Raw genomic sequence first — 25,962 nt, forward strand, 5'->3', positions numbered from 1 at the left:
ATCTAAAAGTGTAAAAAATTAACTAGGCTTGTAGATATCTTTTAATGGCATGTTTTTTAAACTTTGTTTAAACATTTGTTTGCGGTTTGCACTCATGTTTGGCATCTTTGCCACATCTGTGCTATGGAATGGCAGCACTATGTAGGGCACAATGTAGCAATGCGGCGTTGTAATTCAATGAAGACATATTGACATTTTCATGCCTTATGGCTTGTAGATCTTACCCTCTTTGGATCTGTAAGTTGGACCTTAGTATTACATCATATTTTGTGTATGTAGATAAGCACGTTTACAAGGTGTATGTATGTACCACACACGTTACGTAATCTGTTTCATACACTGCTTCTTTTTTAAGACTGTGAATTGCTATGGAAACAATCTTTCCCAAAATAAAATAATCACAGCACAAAGAGCCCCCCCCCCCTCCTTCCTTAGGTTTCCTAGTAGCTTCCAATTTGACCAGTATAATTCGTTAACAAATGTTACTTGGGACCATACGCATATGTATGCATTTCATTTACTGCTATTTTGTCAGACATTTTATAGGGCAAACATTGGTATGTAGTGTTGTGATGTGCTGTCCATTTATGCTTTGCACTCATATTTAAAGCAAACATGTGTTTGGATAAATTGTAATTTTTACTTTTATACATAGGTTGGTTTGAGAATGGGCGTAGCCCAAAACTGGTCAGCTACTAAACAAACACCCATATTAGTTGCAACTCTGACTGTCTCTTTTTTGCACCACAGTTACTAAAATTCCTTTATTGATTGATAGTTTCACCTCATTGCGCAGCCCTCTTCAGATTAAAAATATAGAAAATAGCATATAAGAGGAGAACAATAGTGAAATTAATTTGATATTTAAACTTACATAATTTGATGCATTCCAGTAAAAATTATTACTTAATTATGTCTGTCTGCCACCAGACATTACACATTGTCGTAATGTGTTGAGCTGAATCGCTCTTATTGTCATGTACACGCTGAAAAATGCGTAGGTTGTGACAAAAATAAAGACGTGCCAAAGCATATTTGGATAAGTGGTATGTTTTTATTTTTGATCACGATCTAGAAAATTTTTCAATGTGTGCGTGACAACAAGATCTATTCAGCTCAACAGATGGTGGTGGTGGTGATGAGTAATGCCTGGTGGCTGATACACACAGAATTAAGTAATAATTTTTATTGATGTGTTTCATGTAATGGGAGTTTGAATATTAAATGTATTTTGCTATTGCTCATCTCTTATATGATATTCCATGTATTTGAGATCTGTCATTGAGCTAAAACTAGTACGGTAATCAGTAAAGGAATTTTAACAAACTTGACCTAAGTTTTTTATCCACAAATTTTGACACCACAGATCACACTATTTGACAGTGGCAGATGACATAAAGTTATGTAAATAGTTTGTTACAAAATACAAAATGCAGTGGGTAAAATTCAAGAATTGTGGAACATGAAGAATTATTAAAGAGCTGCATGAGTACTTCACTGATAACTATTTAAGCAAATCATTTGAATTAAATCCACTGAACTGAAATGGATGGAGACAATAGCAATAACATCAGCGAAGATGCAGTGAATGAAGTGGTGTCTGTGAAATCTATTCAGAACTACTGGACATACAATGTAGTGAAAATGTGAGTAATGAAATTTTTTCCAGAATTCCTGCTTCTCATGAATCATTAATTGCTGGTTGCTCCGGAAGTAGTGGAGAGATTCAGAGTGAAAATTCGTAAGACAGCAGTTTATATGCTGCAAATGTGGTTATTTATTTTAAGTATGTTGTGTGTTGTACTTACTGGTGACACAGTTTTTTGTCTCCCAGGAATGTAAGGAGGTAATTGTTACAGAAATAGTGTAGTTAGTGGTATTGTTCTGAAATGTAAATAGCTGTACCAAGTGTTTATTTAATCTAGGCTAAAGTGTACTTCCAGTAATTGGCAGTTCTTGTGTTGTGTGGTGATATTGGCAATTCACTGGCGGTGGTAGCAGGCAACCAGGTTATAGTGTACAGTAGTCAATGAGTAAGTCTGTATCTAATGACTGCTTTTGGCAGAAGGTATGAATCAGTTAAGTTTGTTTTCAATATGGAGAGTGCCAAAATAACTTTTACTGGATTTTTAGGTTGGTCACTGGTTTTTGTATTTAGCTGCTGAAAGGAATAAAACTATGTGCTGACAGACTGACCAGTAGTAAGGACGAGCCAATTTTTGGTTGGAAAGTGGAAATTTGCTTGTCAGTTTGTGAAGCCAACGAATCTCAACATGAAAATAAGATTGCTGTAATATATGGATGTGTAGGGTAGCCCAAGATATATGTTCGTCATTGCAGTAACTCCATGTGTGTTGTATTTTCAGTTTTGCAATGATGTGATTAAATTCTGATGTAATTGATCAAAATACTACCTAATTTTATTACGAACCATAGAGAATTATAAATGCACATTGTAATTTCATATTGACAACTGACTCGCAATTTGTTGTATTCAGTTCCCACAACACATCACATCACACAAGTTGTTACTATCATTAGCATGCAAGACAACAGCCGTTGACACCATAAGCACTCTTTTACCCTTAATGTATCTACTGATGAACAATTTTTTAGTTTGTCCGGCTATTACTGCTTTGATTTCTTGAGAGAGGAATTTCTGTTTATTACTGCAATCTTGATGTGAAAACTCATATTGCTGTAAAGAATTTGTTACTTGTTTGTAGTTTCCTGCAAGTATTTTCTGTCTCCAGCCCATTATTTCACTTGTTGTACTTGAGCTAATACTATAAAAAATTACTAATTATATATGTAAATACGTAAGTGATCGAGAATATGACTTCCTGGAGCAGAATACAGTACTAATAATTTAAAAACAACGAATATGAGTTATTAATTAAACTATCATAAATATATTCTGCGAAATTTAAAGTAAGCTGCATGGTAGATTTGCAGACAGTATACACTTATTCTTTAGCTTTATGCTAAGTTATTGGTCATTAATATGGGCATGCTGTTAACAGCTAACATTTTATTGATTATATACTGCAGGTCTTAAACTGCCAATATGAGACGGTATAGAGTCCAATATGGAACCTTAATACCGCAAGGGAATAAGAGGGGTGTCTGTTCACGTGGCAGGATGTTCCGGTCTCGGTCCCCGGAGCAGCTGAAGACCAAGAAGACTGGGTCATGGTATCCATGTTCATCGAATTCCAAAGGCCTCGCAGCAGGTGATGTGGAAGTAAGTGTGACTGCTTTCAAATAATTCCTGGACATAACTGAGACTTCAGCACTGTTCCATAATTCTGTCTCTAGCAGTGTTTACACATGCCCAAAACCTACCTTCACCTCTCTCTCTCTCTCTCTCTCTCTCTCTCTCTCTCTCTCTCTCTCTCTCTCTCTCTCTCTCTCTCTGTGTGTGTGTGTGTGTGTGTGTGTGTGTGTGTGTGTGTGTGTGTGTGTCCATGTCCATGCATTTATATATGACAATAAGTAACAGTGACAGATATTATTTCAAAAACAAATGTGTGCAGTTCTTCGATAAAAAATTCTCCAAATTGGCCCTCACATCTTCTATAATATTCTCAAACCTTCAACATACCGACTGTCTAAGTAAGGGCACACATTGCTGCATTGTCAATGGCAAAAATATTGATGGTCCCAAAATATTCTCAGTAATTTTCAAGACATACTGTGCTTGTGAGGTTGAATATTGATCATTTGATAATATTCACATTTCAGATGGTAACAGAGCTTCATGAACCAGGCACATTGTATAAGTGTGCACGGGTGGTTTTCAGTTTGTCTTTATTCCTTGTTCTAGATGTAGGTGGTTCACTGCTCTACTTCTTAAAATGAGCGAAGAGGTGATGCTTGAATTCATAGTGTGTCACTCACAAACAAAGTCTCTGTGCAGTTAAGTCTTCAAAGGAATACATCGATAATTAAAAAAAAAAAATAATGAAATTTCTGCTTATGTGGAATTAAAAGACATGCACACAAGACAATTTTATGTGCCTATGTGGGAGTAGCTATTATATTTATGATTGTAGGGTGGTCACTGAAGGATTCATTGTGTCATTTCTTTATTTATTTGAAAACATAATATTGTCTTGTTTAATTACATGGCGGTGTGGAGAAGTACTTACACTTCAAAAAGTACATCATATGCAATGATTAGTAAGATGTCTGTGAAACGCATGTCAGTTTCACCAGATAATTGAAGAATGTTTTAAGGTAATTACCTGAATATATTCTCCCTGGGTATAAATGTTTGCTGCATTTTCCATACCAATTTTCCTAATTGTGTTTGCTAATGTTACAGCACTAAACTTCGAGCATTTGATTGACTTACATGTTGCTAAAAATCTCCAAGTTGGCTCCTAATCTCTAGTCAAATGTGATTGCATCTCTTAGTATATTTTGCTTCATTGTTTTACATCTTATCGACAGTAATAATTCATCGCACAACGCACTACTCATCCGAAAATAGTTTATGAAATATTTTTATTTATTTATTTATACAGGGATTAACTCCCAGTGATGGGACCATGTGCAGTGAAAGTATACACTGAGGGGACAAAAGTCATAGTATAGTGATATGCATATATGCAGATGGTGGTAGTATCGCATACACAAGGCATAAAAGGGGATTGCATTGGCGTAGCTGTCATTTGTACTCAGATGATTCATGTGAAGAAGTTTCCGACATGATTACGGCCACACGGTGAGAATTAACAGACTTTGAACGAGGAATGGCAGTCGGAGCTAGACGCATGGGGCACCCCATTTCAGAAATTGTTTGGGAATTCAATAGTCTGCAGTCCACAGTGTCAAGAGTGTGCCAAGAATACCAGATTTCAGGCGTTACCTCTCATCACTGACCACAGACAATTCAGTGGCAGACTGCTTTCACTTGACGAGCGAGAGCAGTGGCATTTGCGTAGAGTTGTCAGTGCTAACAGACAAGGAACATTGCCTGAAGTAACTGCAGGAATCAATTTGGAATGCATGACAAACATGTCCACAAGGACAGTGCTGCAAAATGTGGCATTAATAGGCTACGGCAGCAGATGACCGATGCCAGTGCCTTTGCTGACAGTACAGTGTTGCCTGCAGTGCCTCTCCTGGGCTGGTGACCATATCAGTTGGACCCTAGGTGGCTGGGAAATTGTGGCTTGGTCAGGTGAGTCTTAATTTCAGTTGGTGAGAGCTGATGGCAGGGTTTGAGTGTAGCACAGAGCCCATGAAGTCAAGGACCCAAGTTGTTAACAGTGCACATTGCAAGCTGGTAGTGACTTCGTAATGGTGTGTGCCGTATTTACTTAGAATGGATCCAACTGAATTGATCACTGACTGGAAATGGTTGTATTGGGCTAATTGGAGACTATTTGCAGCCATTCATGGACTTCGTGTCACCAAACCATACAGAATTTTTATAGGCGACAATGTACCATGACACTGTGCCACAATTGTTCGTGATTGGTTTGAAGAACATTCTGGGTAGTTCGAGCTAATGATTTGGCCCCCAATTGAACATTTGTGGGAAATAATCAAGAGGTCAGCTTGCGTACAAAACCCTGCACCGGCAACACTTTTGCAATTATGGACAGCTATAGAGGCAGCAAGGTTCTATATTTCTGCTGGGGACTTCCTATGACTTGATGAGTCTGTGCCACATTGAATTTGTGCACTATAACGGGTATAAGGAGGCCTGATACAATATTAAGAGATATCCCATGACTTTTGTCGCTTTACTGTACACACAAATAGTATATATAAGTATGTTTTTATGAGGATAGAACAGGTGATCAGCTAAGACCTTGCTGAAGGAACCGTTTTGCCTGAAATATATAGGAGAACCACTGAAAATTTCAGTCACTGTGGCCAGACAGACCAAACTCTGTCCTCATAATATGAGGTCATTGTCTGAACAACTGCACTGTCTCATTCACTTGGTTCCTATTGTACAATGTTCTCCTAATTGTCCTCAGTTTGCACCAGATAACGTATAATATGAAACCAAGTTTATCACTGCAAACACTGTTGATGTCTGCTGATGACTCCTGTACCATGAACGTACTGCTATGCCACTTGCACTTACCCTAGTCAGTTCAAAAAACTGACTTCAGGCTGACAGACATGCAACTATCTCCCATGCATGTCTTCATGTCCTTTCTTCAGTCTGAAAAATTGACATCAAGTGTGTGATGTTCATCTACATGTTGTGCCACAGGTTGTTTTATTAGTTTAAATAGCGTGTGGTTGCTGATTTTTGTCTGTTCATTTATTATGTGTTTCTTCCCAATAGTGTCTGGTTGCTGATTTTTGTCTGTGTTCTCTATTATTGCTTTTTGAATTTGTAAGTTTTCTTGTAGGTGTAGGAGATGTTTCATGTTGCTGAGTCTGACTGCTTTCATGACCTTTTCTATTGCGGTTGGGTAGTGGTTTTCTTGACGGAGGTGTCCTGCAAATTATGAATGGCTGATGCCATATTTCCATGCTCTTTTGTGTTGCTTATACCTTAGCTCGAAAGTTCTGCTTGTGTGTCCTAGACATAGAGCATCACAGCTGTTACACTGGAGTTGGTAAATGAAAGATTTTTGGTAGATATCCATTTGTCTTCCCTTTTTAGACATTTCTGTAAAGAGTTGTTGCTTTGGTGTGCTATTTTTATTTCTTGTTTCTTGAGGCTGTTCCCAGTTCTGTGTGTCAGTTTATTTCTGTATGCGAGTGTGTACCAGCTTGTCTGGTAAGTTTCTGTGTTGTTCTCTCATTCTGTAGTGGCGGCAGATTTTTTTTTTGGTATGTGTGCGTGTACGCATGTAGCGAGTGATGTCCATCTCTGGATTTGTGCATTTGTTTCTTTTTTTTTGTATTTTTCTTTTCTCAGTTTTGTTGGTATGTCCAACTCCTTATTACAGTTGTGTTTGTTAAGTGGTACTGTGTTTAATCTTTGCGTCATAAGGGCCCACACGCGCACACACGTTTGTGCTCTCTCTCTCTCTCTCTCTCTCTCTCTCTCTCTCTCTCTCTCTCTCTCTTATATATATATATATATATATATATATATATATATATATATATATATATATATGTGTGTGTGTGTGTGTGTGGAAAAATTATATATAAAAACAAAGATGAGGTGACTTACCGAACAAAAGCGCTGGCAGGTCGATAGACACACAGACAAACACAAACATACACACAAAATTCAAGCTTTCGCAACAAACTGTTGCCTCATCAGGAAAGAGGGAAGGAGAGGGGAAGACGAAAGGAAGTGGGTTTTAAGGGAGAGGGTAAGGAGTCATTCCAATCCCGGGAGCGGAAAGACTTACCTTAGGGGGAAAAAAGGACAGGTATACACTCGCACACACGCACATATCCATCCACACATACAGACACATATTTTTCCCTCTTTCCTGATGAGGCAACAGTTTGTTGCGAAAGCTTGAATTTTGTGTGTATGTTTGTGTTTGTTTGTGTGTCTATCGACCTGCCAGCGCTTTTGTTCGGTAAGTCACCTCATCTTTGTTTTTATATATATATATATAACTCCCCCTCCACTTCTCTCCCCCCCCCCCCCCATCTTCCCTCACCCCTCCTTCCCTCCCACCCTTAAGCACCAGACTAACAGATCGATAGCAGGCTCCTCGAGCACTATCAAAACAAACAAAACACAAACACATCCCACAATAACATAACATAACAAAACAAAATGTGCAAACTGATGATAGGACAATGCACAGAAGTATAAATGTATGAACTGGAGTGAAAGTGTGTTTCGCAAAAGCAAATGCAAATACTCAACACATACACATGGAAGATGAATTAAGACTGGAAATAGACAACAACAGAAATGAGTAACAGAAAGAATAAAAACTGTTTACAGTAATAAGTAAAGCATGCGAAATGTTAATGATCAAAACAAGCAATGTCGTAAGAGAGCACTGAAGACACTTTAAAATAAAGTGAAATGCATCTGTTGTGAATGACTTTTTTATTACAGTTGCTAAACACAGCAATTAATTTATACAGCTCCTAAAATATTTAAGCTTTCGGACGAAGTGCTTCTTCCGAAATAGAAAAAACATATACATTCACAGAAGCACAACCCAAACAAACACAACCACTTTCTCTGGGCCACAGCACCCTATTATTATTATTATTATTATTATTGTTGTTGTTGTTGTTCTTATTGTAACTTGGCAAGATCATGTAATAAAATTTTCAGGTGTGTAATTATTTAAAATTCCCATCTTTTGCCTGATGATATTGATGCACAGTAGGAGTTAGTTGACATTCAGGATTCAGTGAGCTTGTGTAACTTTTCAAGTTGTTCACCAAACATGCAAAAATTGCTGGAAAAAAAATTCTTTAGAAGACCACAGTTCCTTGCACATGCACATCTCTGACTGGCTATTGTTTTGTATCTGTGATGTGTTTTCTAAGTATGCTTATTTGAAAAAGTTTGCTCAATTCAATATATACTTTGTACATATTAGCTTAATGTTTCAAATGGCTCTTTGTGTTCCAAAATTTTTAATGTATGTTTACTCAGCACCATACTAAATTCAAAAGATGTATGCCTGTGTGAAATGGAAGGCACTGCAGCGATATTTTTTTGTAACTAAAATTTAAAAGAACAACTCCCAATTAGAGGATGAACAATAATACAAATGTTGCAGAGCTACAGGTTACAATTTTTGTAGCTATTAAGAATGTAATTTTTGTTTCTGTTAAAAAATATGAGTTATGTCTTACATTTGTTATATTCCAGTTTTGTGTATTCGTTTTTGATTGGTAGTAAGTTCTATTCTTAACAGTAAAAGTAAAAAGAGTATTACAACCAATACGCAGGGATGCAATATTCAGCAGCTGAGTGCACAAATGAAAGTGTAGCATTGCATGCTATATTTACATTTTATTCTCATTTCTTTCCAGCTATTTTGTGGAGTAAGTTTCATTGATAGGTTCATGTCTGATCGGGGATGACACCTAGACTGTTAAAAAAGTAATTATGGGAAACTTCAACCTTATCAATGTACCGACTCGTGGTTTGCTCTTTATTGTTGGTATGGAACACAGTCATCTGTTTTACTTGGACTATTGCACAGAAACAAAAGATGTTTTTTAAGTAAAATGTACAAGGTGTGCCAGAAACACCTGACAATTTTTAAACTATCTTTCACAGGACACATACTGTGCGGCACTGTAATACTACGTGCCATACTGTGCCCTGTTCTCTGGAGTTCAGTTAACATGGAATGCTAACCTGGGAAACAACACATTTGGCAGTAGAGGAGTTTATAAAGAGAAAATTTTCACAACTCCATGATGCAACTTTTAACACAGGTTTAGTCAACGTGATGCCCCTAGTCACAGTACTCTGTTGGTATGAGTATTGAAACGGTGTCTAGATGGAACTGTGATGGACAGAAAAAGTTTCTGGATGTCCTCGTTGCGTACATAGACCGGAAAGACTATGGACGTGATCGTCCATAGTCTTTAATGATCGGGTCAGGAGCAAGCTATCGCATTTAGGTTTGAGGATATCAGCATTCTCTGTATCATGCAAGAAGATCATCACTATCGTGAGTATGAGACTTGAGTTGTCCATACGCTTACTGACAGGGAAAAGACCACAAGACATCAATTTTGCAATGGGTTCTGAAGAGCTGAAAAGCATATTGTGAACAGGTTACTGATGTCAGTTGAAGCACATTTCCACTTGACTGGGTATGTAAACAAATGGAACTGTTAATTCTGGGTTGCACATACTCCATGTGAATTGCTGAAATGTTCTATGCATAGCGCAGAAGCTATAGTATTGTGCAAAATTTTATCCATGCATATTATCAGTCTTCTTTTTTATGAGCAAGCCACACTAGCAATAAATTCTGAGTGCCACGCAGCTCTTTTGCAAACATTTCTGAGTTGTGAAGTAAATTACCGTTGTCACCTGTCGTTCCAGCAAGATGGGGTAACAACCCATACTGTGGGTCATCATATGGCAGTCCTGAATGAAATATTTCCAGGAATAGCCATTTCTCATGTAGTGGACATCAACTGGCTTGCTCATTCGGTCAACCTGATTATTTTTTGTGGTGTTATCTTAAACGAAGAAAGTTTATGAGCAACTCTCAACCAGTATCGATGAACTGAAAGGTTGAATTCATGAGTGCATTTGGGAGGTCCCAAATAAAATTTAGAGGTGCATTATGTTATCTCTTCCAGACAGAGTACATGAATGTGTTACTCAGAATGATGGATATTTATCATATGTTATTCTCAGGATACAGTGGTACTAATTCTCCATAAAAAAGAGAATGTATCTTTACCAAAAAATGTTTTCACTTTCCCCTGATTGTTGTTTTATTTTCAAAACCATCAGATATTTTGGCACCCCACCCCCCTCCCCCATCAGTCAACCAGCTCTGCGTGCGTGCGCACTCACACACACAAAAGTTTTGCATCACCCCAGTTCCCACAACCCCCGAAGATAGACGTTCACTGTGGATACTGTATCACACACACAGTCCCTTTGACTGTTCAGAGATGTCACTAAACCCACACAAAGATGTAAACAACCATGCATGAGCAGCGCCTATTATAAAGAGTTGTCAGACAGCCGATAGGTTCCAGTCATTCCACCGGGAAGGAGGTACACAGCTTGTGTTGTCTGTTGTTCAACCATGCCTAGACAGTCAATACCGCACTTCAATCGCGTGTGCATTGTAACTTAGTGCCAGGAAGGGCTCTCAACAAGGAAAGTGTCCAGGCATCTCGGAGTGATCTATGCTGAATCGCCGTTGAGGAGTGGGACAATCTGGACCAACAGTTCCTTGATGGATATCATGCCACGATGAATACAGGTATGCATCAATGCAAAGGACGTGCTACTGGGTGTTAGAGGTACCAGTGTGTACAGTAGTCTGGACCACCACCTCTGAAGGTCTCACTGTATGGTGGTACAACATGCAATGTGTGGTTTTCATGAGTAATACAAAGGGCTGAAATGATCTTTATGTTGATCTCTATTCCAATTTTCTGTACGGGTTCTGGAACTCTCGGAACCGAAATGATGCAAACTTTTTTTGATGTGTGTACATCATGTGGCACCACGGCCTGGTGCAAGTTGAGCAATTGGACACCACTTTGGTGAATTGTGTGTCCTTAAAACCAACGGTGTACATTTTTCCCCAGACAGTCATCAATCCAACTACTAGCCAAGCCCATAAACAAACATCAGTGTGCTCACTCAGCACTAAAGACTCCTCCGACATGTTATAAATAGCTGCTCTCATCCAAATTTAAATGATTAAATTTTGTTAATAATAATTAGAAACTGGTGATCAGTTTGATCCGTTATGAGCTGTTTGTGGAATCCTGCGACTGTAAACAGGGGGTCGATTTATAAATAACTTTTCAGGTACCAGACACAATTTTGTGTTATTTATATTTTACATGACCTGTTTTGGGAAATGATTTCCCTTTTTTATGTATGTTTCTTCTCTGTGTACTATGCCATTTTTACATAATGTCTTCTTTTTATGTAATGTTTTTTGATATATGAGGTTCTGTTTTGTTCTGTTGACTTTACTGCAATATATAAACAAAGATGCAATTTTTAGTTGCTTATCGATCTTTATATGCAGTTAGTGGTGAAATTTGGGAGAACTTGTACTGTGTTGAAGAGAGGGGGGGGGGGGGGGAACCTGACAAACGGGACTCAATCCAGTGATTAGGGGGCTTGAACGCTAACCACTTGGTTGCCGCCGCTTCATGGTAAAAATGACCACGCACAGGTATATATTTGATGACCAAAATTATCTTGAGATTTTCTCCATAACGCTTGAGAAGTACGCGCTACTGCCCACACATTTTGTTGTCCTCATGGAGTCCTACAAGTGTACAAAGTTTACAGTAAATCCGCGTTCCAAACATCATGATCTCCCCTTGTTAGATGCCCTTGACAGAGATAATGTTATAGGTCTTCCCTGAAGTAAGACATACCTTTGTATAGAGGATATTTTATCTTGACAATCAACATTTGATTGTATCCATTTTACTGTAGTACTTATTTCTGTGTGTTACTGTTGAAGCATCTGAAGAAACTCAGCGATTTACTTTCAAGTTTTTCATTTAATATTTTACCTTCATATTTTCTGTAATGTGAATATATCTCCGGTTCTTCCAACAAATCCATTTTATGCTCTTTATTTTCTTGGAGGCATCCTATATTATGTAATTATGTATGAGGCTATTGCTGATGGTGTGTGCGGGGGGGGGGGGGGGGGGGGGGAGTCATGTTGGCTTAAATGTGATGAGCTTACTTCGCCATTACGTCTCCAGTATTGGTGGTATATAGTATCGTGTTAAGAAGCAATGATAGTTCCGTGGGACAGAGACAGAGACCACACTGGCACCACTGCAGTGTATTCTGCGTATCTCTCTGCACAGAATGCATTGTGTAGCCACCCTCTCAAGAACACAACACAATAATAGAATAATTACACATTTACATGTTTCATAGTTATGTTGTGGTCATACATCAGCTGGTTATTTCTTTATCTACACCTATTGCTGTCAAGAGTAAGACAGTGCACTGGTACTTCCGGAAAGCCAATAGTCATTAGCAGTATGCCTTTTATCCAATATAAGTGGTAGTGCAAAGAAACACTCAGCAATGTTTGTCAAGATATCTTATACAGCCCATGTTAATGATGCACCTCTGGTGATTTTCATTGTAATAATTAAGAAAACAAACTAATTTCTAGTTTAACAGTGGAAGATGATAAGACATTTATATCCATTAAAAACAATGATGGAGCCAATATTTAAGTCTGTAGTGTTCCTGTAATGAAACGAAGAAAATATGGACTTGTGTACGTAATGGAATTGCTTAATATGACCTACTGTTTATTTCTCAAATATAAAGGAATCTGATTATTGATAAATTGTTTCTTTCTTGAAGTCCTAAGGTTTTTGCTTTGCATATTCCAAGAACTGGATAGCAAAGTTCTTTCTTTAGCAATATGAATTTTTTTTATGAACATGACACTTCTAAACCGAACAGAGTCAGTATTTATAACATATATTTTTTGACATTACTTTTGCCTCTGTGACATACACTAAACTATGAGGGTTAAACTACACACAGGGTGTATACGAGTGACATTACTTTTGCCTCTGTGACATACACTAAACTATGAGGGTTAAACTATACAGGGTGTATACGAGCGGGAAATTGAGGAAAACCAAGGAATTTTTTCATCTGGGAGAAATCCAGGAAAAAATGCAGGAATTTTTTAGAATTCCGGGACTTTCCGTTGTTTTAGTTTTCAGTTAAATTTTTGCAATTTTGACTGGTAAGAACTGATACTCTTAACAGAGAATTTTACTTTAGCCCGCTACTGCAGAATAATACTGCGCAATAAAGCATAAACAAGAGAATAACACCGAAATAAAAGTTCAGTTGCAAAGAAAATGCACCATTTACAACAAGAAAACCCAGTGCACACATCAGTATCTGCCGACAGCAAAAGTGTCACAGACTATGCAATACTTCGTAACAACAAACTGCTCTCGATGTGTCTTTCTCGTGGGCCTCGTTTTGATGAGCGTGATGTCACAACGTTTACATTTCAAACAGGTGGTGGAAAGATATTGTGAATGGTGGTTTGAGAAGTGTGACTTTAAAAGTAAATTTCCTTTTAAGTGAGATGAATTATGTTATGTACGAGAATGTGCAGTGAATTTCTTAAATCACGGAGTGTTAGACTTTCATTCAAAATTTAACACTGTGGACCAGGCCCCCCAAAAAAATTTTGAGCCCAAAAGACCAGCCGTTTATGCGATTACTTAAAATTTTACTGTCACATTTGTGTCTCATATCTTAAGGGGTAAGACACACACTAAAAAGACAAAGTTTAAAGAGTAGATTGTCATATTTCTTTTAATTCTTTCGTACTGATAAATATTATATATGAAAGCTTAGCTTTTCTTGTAGATATATGTATGCACATCAATTCAAACCATTTACTTTTCTCATTTATGTGTTTGCACTGCTTACCACGATGTTGATATTGGCTGACTACATCACCTGTCCTATCGCTCTGAATATCTGCTGTCATTGTCTGGCGAGATCGCTTGACATGAGCTGCAATTGGCTGCCAAAAGCACGTCACAATCTAAATCTCAGTGCTTCGGAAGCTGTCATGCTGTATTTGGTGGAATTTGTGTTTATACTTTCATAATACGAAAATATGCACTGTAAATTTTATCGCGCATCAAAGATCTTTCCAAAACATGTTGTTTCTTGCTGGGTTTCGTTTCCTAAAGTGCCAGGAATTTCAATGCCGATATATAAAAGTTTCACTATTCAAAGGATTGATAAGCTTCACAGTGTCGAGGGAAAGCATATTGTCACTTGAAATGGGAAAAATGTACTTTCATGCAGGAAAAAGTTAATTTTCACCAGGGAAAAAGCATATTTTTAACTGAGAAATGCTGGAATTTTTTTTCCCCCTTGTCCGCATGTACTGTATACAGTGACCATTATAATTATCTTTTTTAAACCATGAGTAAACCTTGAACCATTCTCTATTAAACTTGGCTTTAAATCTCAGCTTTCACTTCTTTTTCGGGACTGGCAATTCACTATGTTACTGTCTGACAATGAGACCATTTGTAAAAACGATTTGTTACGTGTAAAATGTACATTAACAACAACATGTGCTGGTATACCAACTTTGCTTTCTTTGCACTAAAAGCTGTATTTTTATTTCAGTTACATTTACAAGAATGCCTCTTAATTTAAACTCTAGTATAATGAACAGACTGTGTTATGTTATATTCATTTCTGATGTAATCAGGATTTTTACATATCCTGATACAGTTAAATGGGTAGTCTTGTTATCATGAGAAAAATCAGAACAATTCTGCCTAAATCCAGATTGCTGGCAATTCTGCTCTTATGTGTGACATTTTTAGTGATACAGTATGTTAGACAGGTCACAGAAAATTCCAGCGGCTGACATTCCTCGCAAAAATTTTTGTAGTCTGTGATTGTTGGTTTAATTAATAGTATTTTCTGGAGAAAGACCCCCGTAGGGCTTAAACTTTGTCGTAGTAGGTTATTCTTTTCTGAGATACACATACCTTCTCAAGCACTACAAAGGAAGTATTGAAACATGTTAGTGATGTTTTTTTGTTTTAAATTCTATTATTTGGAAATAATTTTATTAATGTGCAGTACACAGTTCTCCATACTTTCATCATGGCTACCATTAATTGTTTCATGTTAGGTGTAGAGGCAAAACTATGTCTAACAATGTATCTGTGGGGGTTTGTTCTTACGACACAATGCTTCACATTCCACCTCCAGGATTTCGTAAGAATTATGACATTTTCTGTGATCCACAACTATTTTCTCTTGTCATGAAATGTGGCATCATTCATCTAATAACAATGTGAATGCTAAATAGTAATAGTAGAGATAAGATGACTTTTCTGATGTCAATCTTCTGACCCATTTCCTTTTCTTTGTCAGTCTCATCGCTGAGTAGAACTTACTCCTAATGCCCTTAATTATTACTTGAAGAATCCCAATATTTATCTTCCTCTACAGTAATTGCCCCCCCCCCGCCCCCAAAAAAAGCAGCTTCCTGTATTACCGAGGAAGTTATTTCTTGTTGTCACTGTTGTCTTAACTAATGCCTTAGTGTCCTGTCCCTTCTTCTAACATATCTCTCCCACATATTTCCTTCTTGACTTATTCTGTGGAAAGTTGTCTCATTTTTTATCTTCCTACCAGATGTCTACATCAAAAAATAGAGTGAGGGGAAAAGACTGCCTGTACACTTCTGTGGAAGTCTTAATATCTCGTATCTCATCTTTGTGATCCTTACAAAAAATGTATATTGCCAGCAGTAGAATTGCTGTGCAGTCAGTGTCAAATGCTGGTTCTCAAAAAAATTTCCTCAATAGTTTTATGTGAAAAGAATGTGGTCTTCCCTCCAGAGGTCCCACAAGTTCATGAAGCATCTCAGTAATACTTGCGTGCTGATCAAACCTACCACCAAACAAATCTGGCAGCCCATTTCTGAATTTCTTTGATGTCTTCCTTTTAATCCGACCTGGTGGGGATCCCAAACATTCGAGTAGTACTCAATAATAGGTCCCACTTAATGGTGTAAAATACAAGGGCATTTATAATTTATATTTTTAATAATATATAATCACTGACTCGGTTACTTACTTCTTCCCTCTTGTTCTTAGTCATAAAGGCAAGTGTAAACATTTATTAATCTTTAATATCAGAAGTATCTTCCCATTCCATTATTTTAATTGGTAAATTATACATTGTAGCAGTAAAAAGTTTGAAAAGTACTTTTTTTATATAAATGCACTGCTTTGGGTAAATTCCCAGGCAAGTTTCCATTTATAAATGTCCTGCACATTGGGCATTCATCTGGTCCACATCGTTATTCCTATTACTGTTCTATAAGTACTCTCCTTTACAGATGTGAACTGTACTTTCCTAAAATGCTCCCAATGAAATGAAATTGACCTACAACAACCCTTGTGCTCATTCCATTTCATATCCATCTGCTACATTGACTTACTTGACTTAATTCCTTTGGCCCCTATGGGGGCATAGGGCATCCAGGAGAACTCGCCATCCGTCTCTGTCTTTTGCCATTTGCCTCAATTCTGCCCAGGTCTTACCAACTCTTTTTGCTTCCCCTTCCACTGTCCTCTTCCATGTACCCCTTGGTCTTCCTCTCTTCCTTGTTCCCTGGGGATTCCATTCCAATGCTTTTTTTCTCGATGGCTCCATCTGGTTTTCTCAAGGTGTGCCCCAACCAGCCCCACTTTCTCTCTCGTATCTGGTCTTCTATAGGTATCTGGTTTGTTATTCGCCAGAGCTCCTCATTACATATTTTTTCTGGCCACCAGATATTCATGATGCGCCGAAGACATCTATTTATGAAGCTTTGTAACTGGATTGTTATCTTTTTATCCATTTTCCAGCTTTCACTGGCATACAGAAGGACAGCTTTCACATTTGTATTAAAGATACGGATTTTTGTTTTGTATGTGATATTTCTATTTTTCCATATTGGATACAATTGTATGAAGGCAGCATTTGCCTTTTTAATGCGGTTTTTCACGTCATCTCCAGCTCCCATCTTCTGCCACTATACTACCCAGATACAGGAATGAGTTGACAGTCTCCACTCGCTGCTCACCTATTAACAGGGGCACCTCCATGTTCCCTGAATTTACTCTCATTTCCTTTGTTTTGCCTGTATTTATCTTGAGGCCAGCAGTCTCTGCTTCTTCTTTCAGCAAGTTTAATTTAGCTTGCATATCAGTCAGCCTTGGCGCTAATAAAACTATATCGTCTGCAAAATCCAGATCCTCCAGACGTTCGTGGATCCCCCACTGGATTCCTCGTCTCCTGCCTGCTGTGACTCTTCTCATAACAGAGTCTAGAGTGAGTAGAAAAAGTGTTGGTGACAAAATGCAACCCTGCCAGACTCCAGTTGTTACTTTTATGGGCTCTGTCATATTTCCCTTGTGGAGTACGCAGCATTCGTAGCCATCATATAGATCTTTTATGATGTTTAAGATCTTCTGTGGTATGCCATACTTCCGCAACACCTGCCAGAGCACTTTTATGTTTCACGGAATCGAAGGCCTTTTGAAAATCAATGAATGCCAGGTACATGGTTGCTTGGAATTCTTTGCTTTGCTCTAAGATGATCCTAAGAGTGTTAATAAGATCAACACAGCTGCGTTGTGCCCTAAAACCGGCCTGTTCTTTACGCAGTCGCTTTTCAAGCGATTCTTTAATTCTGTTTAAAATAATTCTGGTGAGGACCTTACTGGGCACTGACAACAATGTAATACCACGCCAGTTATTACAGTCTGACAAATTTCCCTTTTTTGGGAGCTTTACCACCAAGCCATTTTTCCACTCCTTTGGAGATTTCTCTTCAAGCCAAATATGCTTCAGCAAAGGATGGAGCATTTTAACAGTACTTTCAATATCGGCTTTTAAGAGCTCTGGTGCTATGTTGTCTAGGCCTGGAGCCTTTGTATTTTTTAGTGTTTTCAAGGCAATCCTAATTTCGTCCATTGTGGGACACTGCAAATTTATATCTTGATCTTCTTCAACTTCCTCTGGAACACCTCTTACCTGTTCCTCTTGGTTGTCTTCACAATTTAACAGTTCCCTGAAGTGCTCCTCCCATCTCTGTAGCTGTGCCTGTTGAGTTGTAAGCATCACACCATTCTTGTTCTTAACTGGTCCTTCATGTCTGCAGTTCTTCATTGACAACTGTTTGGTAATGTTTTAGAGCTCTTTCATATTTACTTGTCTTGCTGCCTCTTCTGCTAATTTTGCTTGCTCATCTATCCATTTCCTTTTATCTCGACGTAGCAATGCTTTCACTTTTTTGTTCGCCTCCATGTATTCTTTATGCGCTTCGCTCTTCTGCGCTCTTGTCTTACAAAAATTTAACTTAAGTTTTAGTTCTTTCCTGTGGCTGATTTCATTCCGAGATCCATTCCTTCCTTTGATGTGCCTTAAATCCTAAGATTTCTTCTCCCACATCTAAATAACTGTTCTTGATTTTTTGCCAGCATGTTTCAATTCCCTCTTCCATAACGTTTTCTTCAGAGAGGACCTGGAATCTGTTTTGTAGTTCAAGGGCAAATGTTTCTTTGATCTGTTGGTCTTTTAATCTTGCCACCTCTATTTTCTTGCACCTATGATTGAGCTTGGTTCTGTTTGCCACTATCTTCAGTCTGAATTCCGCCAAAACTAGGTGGTGGTCACTTCCAACGTCTGCCCCTCTTCTATTTCTGACATCTAACAGAGAGTGCCGGAACTTGCGGCTTATGACTATGTGGTCTATTTGATTTTCGGTAACGTGGTCTGGAGAAACCCACGTTATCTTATGGCAGTTACGATGTGGAAACAATGTGCCTCCAATGACTAGGTCATGTTCAGCGCATGTATCTATCAAAAGTTCACCATTTGTATTCCTGATCCCCATGCCATGCACGCCCATGATATGTTCAAGCCCTTCATTTTCTGAACCAACTTTTGCGTTCAAGTCACCCATTAAAATTTTTATGTCCCTGGAATTTGTTTGACTAAGGACTCCGTTAAGCTCTGTATAAAATGCATCTTTTAATTCTCCTTTAGCTATTTCAGTAGGTGCATAGCATTGAATTACAGCGACATATCGCACATTTGTTTTAAAGTGTGCAGTTATTATCCGTTCTGAGACTGGTTTCCACTCCAGTAAGCTCTTCTTGCTTCTTTTAGATAGTAAGAGCCCTACACCATTCCTATGCATCGCGTCCTCACCTGTCTGACCCGCATACAGCAACACTCCACCATTTTGTGTTTGGAATTCCCCAGATTCTGGCCACCTTACTTCACTTAGTCCCAATATATCTAGTCGATAGTTCTCCATCTCTTTTTCAACCTGTCTTAGCCTCCCTGCCTCTCTCAACGTCCTTACATTCCAAAAACCGATACGGGTTTTACTTTTCAGGCCAAAGGTCGTATCCTTAAGATCCATCCGGCTGTTTCTCCTTTTAGTTTCTGTGATATGTGTTTTTTGGTGGTGCGGGTTATCAGCCCACAGCCCCTGAGTGTCCTGGTGGCGCTGCCACCTCATGGCCTGGACACCTGCCAAGGTTTTATTTCAGGGCCTTACCCCTTAGATAGCTTGTCTTCACCACGACTACAGAACGCTATCCATCCCTTCGCAGTAAGGCCTATGTGCATCAACGTTGTCCTGGTTTCCAAGGATCTTCCGCTGTCCACATTAGGGGACTGTGTCTGCTGCCACACAATCACAAGGAGGAAAAGGAAAGGAAGGGAATGTATAGGATGGGACAGAACAGAATAGGATAGGACAGGACAGGACAGGACAGGACAGGACAGGACACTAGACGGGACGTTGTGAGACACACTTTGTCTGGATCCTCTATGGAGACATGTCCGGCTTGGGAGGCCCTGCCGGTAGTTACACCACCGCCGGTATAGCCCTCCACTTCATTGGATCACACAAACCCCCTCGCCCACATGGACAGTGTTTCGCTAAGGCGGTGTCTCCTGAGGGGGCATCTGCTACATTACACATAGATATTTAATAAACCTGACTGTGTCAAGCAGTACATACTGTAGCTGTATTTGAATATTAAGGGATTGTTTTTGCTGTTCTTCTTCATCAACTTACATTTTGAGCAAGCTGCCATTTATCAGACCAGCTATTTATTTTGTTTACTGAAGAGACCACGCCTATTCTTCATCACCAGTTTCATCCAATTTTATGGTATATGCTTGCTTTGCTGTAAGTGAAAGTGACAGAAATAGGAGATCCAGACTGCAAAATGTTAAGAAAAAAAATCATTTTTTTGGTGCACATCAGGCAAGGCATGAGCCACTTAAGCTACCATGGTTTCCATGTAGCAGTTTGCAAAACAGTAAAAGTAGAGAATAGCAATCTGAAGATCATGGGATTGAGTCCATATTTGGACATTTTTTTAATTTTCGATTTTTGCATATTTTCGCTGCAAATACATTGAAATAATGCTCAGTGCATTATATTTCTTATTTTCATAAGAAACATGAAAAGGTAAGGGAAAGGAAAATTTGAGCTAGCAAATAAATTTCCAAGAAAGGATTGTCATTTCATCATGCATGAGGATTCTACAAAAAAGATGTCCTGGAAAAGACTATGAGGCATACATGACAAGTTCACATATAAAATTAGATCCTTTTATTATTCTATAGTTGATGATTTATGGATTCTGGGGCTGTGCTCTTTGTAAAATGGGAAGCAGTCATCATCTCAGCATCTTGCACATGTTATGAAAGACACATTTCTGCAATTGCTTGGTAGTTTTAAAGTTTCTGTTGAAAACAAATTTGGTATACATTCCTCAAAGTTCCCTCAGATGGCGCAAATTGTGTGTAACACTCCTCACAGGTTAAAATGAAAGTAATGGAACGTAAAGTCATGTACGCTTTAATTATACTCCTGTCTTGGAAAGTTATTTGCAGTCACTGTGGACACTGTAAATAAAATCCCTTCTTGGGATTTGCTGTTCCAAATTTTACTTTTTGTGTGTTTATGAAAATATTAAGAAATAAAATAATTGAGCGTTTTGGTTTATTTTCAGTGTAAGTAACATAAAAATTGAATTTTTTTAAAAAAATTGTCAATGCAGGGACCTGATCCCACGACCCTCAAATTACCATTCTGCTCCTCCAACTGCTGCCTGGAATCTGTGATGACATAAATGCTGTTGTCACCCGACCTATGCCAAAAATGCTATTTTTTCCCTAAACATTTGGCCATCTGGAGCTCCCATCACTTTAATTTTTGTTCAGTCCCTGCATATACCAGTAATTTGGATGAAATCTGTCAGTAAGATCGTTGTTTACTATCATTTCTCTCTCGAAAACCAGTCTTACTATTAAACCTTGTCTGGTTAAGTAAAAATCACTATTACATCAAAATGGGCAATAAAATGTGGATAGATCAAAAAATCTACTCACCAAGCGGCAGCAGGAGAAAGTACAAAATTTATGGTATTAAACAAGTGTTCGGAGCCAGTGGCTCCTTCTCCTGTCAGAACGGTTGAAGGAAAAGGAAGAAGCATGAAGGGAAAGAACTGATGAGGTTTAGGAAATGGCGAAAGCTATAGAAAAATCATCCAGAAGAATGCTAACTTTTTATGAAACAGCCTACTTTTGTTTCATTTCTGCGTATGTGACATTTTTTAACTTGTATGCCAATGTCATATGATAAAAACTCTGTTGCTATAAATGTTGTGTCCTACCTGTGTTCCTGGAAAGTAATTTTGTGGTGTTAATATTTGTGCACTTTTCTCATGTTTTAGGTGGATAACTCTAACACTGTGCTGGAGAAGTTGTCAACACTGTACGCAGAGCACCTCATGAGCGATGTGACTCTCGTGGTGTCAGGAGTTGAGTATCCAGCTCACAGGCTCATACTGTGTGCATCCAGTGAAGTTTTCCAGGTACGTAGTTATTGGTGAAGGTCTAGCAGCTGACAATTAACGGTCAATTTTTAAACATGTCACCAAACGAACAACTGCATCAGAGTTAAAGGTGCTCTATGGTAATTTTTCAGTTAATATACTAACTTGGTTCTAATGGAAGTGGAGATAACTGCATCTACTCTCCACAAACCACTGCGAAATACGTGGCAAAAGCTAATTCCCGCTGTATCCGTTATTAGGGCTTCTCCCAGTTCCATTCATTATGGAGCACGGGAAGAATGATTTAAACTCCTGCATGCCGTAATTTGTCTGATCTTGTGTCTGTGATTGATAAGGGAACAATGCGTAGGGGTCATAGTACAGGGTGTTTCAAAAAGAACATATGTATTTTGAATGCATATACTAGTGTGGCTTGATAAGTATGGTACAGTTCCAGAAGTAATGGAACATTTTTATTGTGCCTCAATGTTTGGTAAGCCTGATTATTCCAAGGATCGTATCAAGGATTTCAATTATGTACAGTGCATTGTTGAGAGCTGTCTGAATTTACTAGTGTGTTAACTGCAGTTGAAAACATAGAAAACAGTGTTTTGTGATGTTGTTAAACATTTTCATTTGAATCTTAGGACTGCAACACAAATCAAAGCAGAATTGGATGAAGGTCACAATTACTCTGCTCCATCATTGAAGACAATTTACTTTCAGATTAATGAATTCAAACATGGGTGGACTTAAACTGTAGGCATCTTATCGGAGTGAGTGCATAATACCCTGTACGGAGAATTGGCTGTGAAGAAGCTGTGTGTGAGGTGGGTCTCAAGATTGCTCACAATTGGCCAAAAGCGTATCTGGTACATTTCATAATCACAATCAGCAAGACTTGTTGTGTTGATTTGTGACTGTTGATGAAGCCTGGGTCTATCATTATACACCAGAGTCAAAATGACAGATAAAACAAATGGACAACGACTGGTGAAAGTGCACCGAAGAAGGCAAAGACCATTTTGTCAGCTGGTAATGTGAAGGGCACAGTTTTTTTGCAATTCCCAAGGAATAATCTTGCTAGATTATTTGGAAAAAGACAGAACCATGATTGATCATTGTTAGATTGTTTGAAACTTGAGTTGGCTGAGAAAGACCAATGTATGCACACAAAAACATTCTCTTTCCGCCCCACACATCAGTGATAACTATGGCAAAAGTGCACAAATTGGGCTTTGAATTGGTTCCTCATTCACCCCGTTCACCAAACTGGGGCCCAATTTACTTCGTGTTCACTAACTGGAAACTTTGGTTTACTGGGAAGAAATTTTCATCAAATGACCAAATGATAGTTGCAGTCAATGAGTATTTCACAGAACTTGACAGAACCAATTTTTCTGGTGGAATGAAAAAGCTGGAGAATTGGTGAACCAGGTGTATGTCCTGCAGAGGAGACTGTCGAAAAGTAGGGTGAGTTTTTTATGAAACATACATTTTTCCTTGCTATTTTATATGAGTTATCAATCTGCCTTTGTATTTATTAAACTGTAAGATGTACAAGTATGCAACTTGGAACGCATATTTACAAATCTCCCAAATTTAGGTTACAGATGTTCAGTGTGTCCCCTACTAATATCACCACCTTGATTCTTGAACTCCTTCCATACTTGGGTTAGCACATCCATCGTCACTGACGTTATATTAGTACAGATCTGGTTCTTCAACTCTTCTAGGATCTGTGGTGGTGTTGGCGCATAAACATTGCCCTTAATGAAACTCCACAGGAAGAAGTCATAGAGCACCAACAAATCTGATAACTGTGGAGGCTAGCTGAGAGTTGCTAAGTCACTGACTGTTTGGTGACCAATCCAGCAGCTCAGTAGCGTTTCATTCACGTGCCCTGTCTTGTTGAAGAACGAAGTTGTGCTTGTTCAGCCCCAGAAACAACCTGTTTTCTAACACAGCAAGATACTGCTGACCATTAACCGTGTTTCCATCAAAGAAGAATGAGCTTGAGATATTGCACAAAATGCATTGACTTTGGATGAAACTTGTACACGTTGAATGCCTGGATGTGGGTTTCTGTAGATTCGAAGTTTGAACATTGTGTTTGTTTAATTTCCCACCATGGTTCACAGTCGCTTCGTCACTGAACATGATGCAGTGTGAGAAAGTGTTATAATTGTCAGTAGCACTCAAGTTTGTCAGAAAATGCCACACGTTTGTGTTTGTCGTTATGACCTAGAGCTTGTAACAGCTGTCACTTGGGAGGCTTCATAACCAACCGACATCTCAAAATGCACGAAATTGTTGTTTTAGCCAGTCGTATCTCCCAGCTGGCACAAGAAGTTGATTTTGTAGGACTACAGTGGAAAGTGGTTTGAATTTATGTGACATTTTTGTCATTAACACTAGGGCAGCCCAGACTCTTTCCTTTATGTACATATCTAGTGTCTAAAAATGGTCAATACCATCTGCAAATGTTCCATCCATTTGGAGGGTCAGTTTGGTTTTTCACCATGAAACTACTTTGCACTGTACTCTAGGAATTACTTCAAACTTGAGAAAGCACAGAGATTTCTGATGAGGAGTAGCCGTTTTGGAACCTTTGACAGTAAACAACAGAAGACAACCGGCACGTAGTGGCAATGAATAGAAACTTCACAGTGTATTTGTTTCTCCAATAACTGAACCGTGGCACAACGATCGATAGTTTTGACAGTATAATAACTGTGTAATACATGTATTCTTTTTTTAAGGCTCTGTGTATTCCAAAATTCCTCATTTAATTCTATTGCTTGGAACCTTGTAAGTAGACTTTCATGGGATAGTTTGCTTCTATCTTCAAGTGTCAAAAAGTTGAGTTTTTCCAGCTTCAGTGTGATGTTCTCCCATGGTTCAAGCAAATATATGATCGATCATTCATGCTGTTCTTTGTGTACTTTCAATACTCCCTGTTAGTCCTATTTCATACAGATCCCTTACATTTGAGCAATATTCTAGGATGGCTCACACCACTGTTTTTATAAGCAATCTCCTTTGTAGTCTACTATTTGGCTTGTATGCTGCAACAGCTGTAGTTCCGACCCTTTTCTAATTGAAATTCATGTAGATGTGGTTAGCCACTAATGTATATAAAACTATGTTCCATCTGCTTTTGCTACAAACTGATGTGCAGTGGCTTGTATATGATTTTAATTATTTTAATAAAGTCTCTGTTTACTTGAAATTCTCTTTTAGTGAATATTCACATTCAAACTTGACTCGTGGTCTGTTTGGAATTGATTCATTTTGAAATTGCATTCACACCCGATTACAAAATGGTAGTCTGTGGAAATGAATTCAATCTGAAAAGCAGTTAGACTTCTTTTGTAAAATCCCACAGGTTCTATTGTTTCCATTGTTTTTTGCTGGCATCCATCAAAATTAATTTACGTGACAAATCCACTGCAGCATGTCAAATGTAATTTCTTCGACTGTGATTAAAATTGGAGCCTGTAAGTGCACACTAGTCGCATGGGGAATGCTCAGATAATGGCCAGAGTGGGGAGAATATGGATTGTAGACTGCCAATAACAAGTAAAGCATTTCTTAAAAAGAGAAATTTATTAACATCAAAGTTAAAATGTTGGGTAATATTTTCTGAAGGTATTTGTCTGAAGTGTAGCTTTATATGGAAGTGAAATGTGAGTGAAAAGCAGTTTAGACAAGGAGACACCAGAAGATTTTGACATATGGTGCCACAGAAGAATGCTGAAAATTACTTGGGTAGATCAAATACTAGGTTAGTGCATAAGTTCGTAGCATTTTTGTTTTGCCTGTTGGTATTCTGCTATGGGTTTTTATTTGTACCAGTCTCTGTTTGCGTTTATGTGTTGTCATTTGGAGATAGTGAGTGGAGCTGTGGATACTAGAAAA

At 38.3% G+C, this 25,962-nt stretch overlaps 1 protein-coding gene across 2 annotated transcripts in view; it reads left to right on the forward strand.

Annotated features, from left to right (window-relative positions):
* Nucleotides 1-25,962, forward strand: part of LOC124551363 (BTB/POZ domain-containing protein 17) — a 135,472-nt gene that overhangs the window by 14,027 nt on the left and 95,483 nt on the right. Inside the window, exons 2-3 of one of the 2 annotated variants that reach the window (XM_047126398.1) lie at nt 3,142-3,244; nt 21,940-22,080. In XM_047126398.1, the coding sequence (XP_046982354.1) occupies nt 3,142-3,244; nt 21,940-22,080 (244 nt within the window). Of the gene's footprint in view, nt 1-3,051; nt 3,245-21,939; nt 22,081-25,962 lie in introns of both variants that reach the window. The other variant, XM_047126397.1, reaches the window with a different exon arrangement.

Source organism: Schistocerca americana, chromosome 9 (assembly GCF_021461395.2).
Source record: "Schistocerca americana isolate TAMUIC-IGC-003095 chromosome 9, iqSchAmer2.1, whole genome shotgun sequence".
NCBI lineage: Eukaryota > Metazoa > Arthropoda > Insecta > Orthoptera > Acrididae > Schistocerca > Schistocerca americana.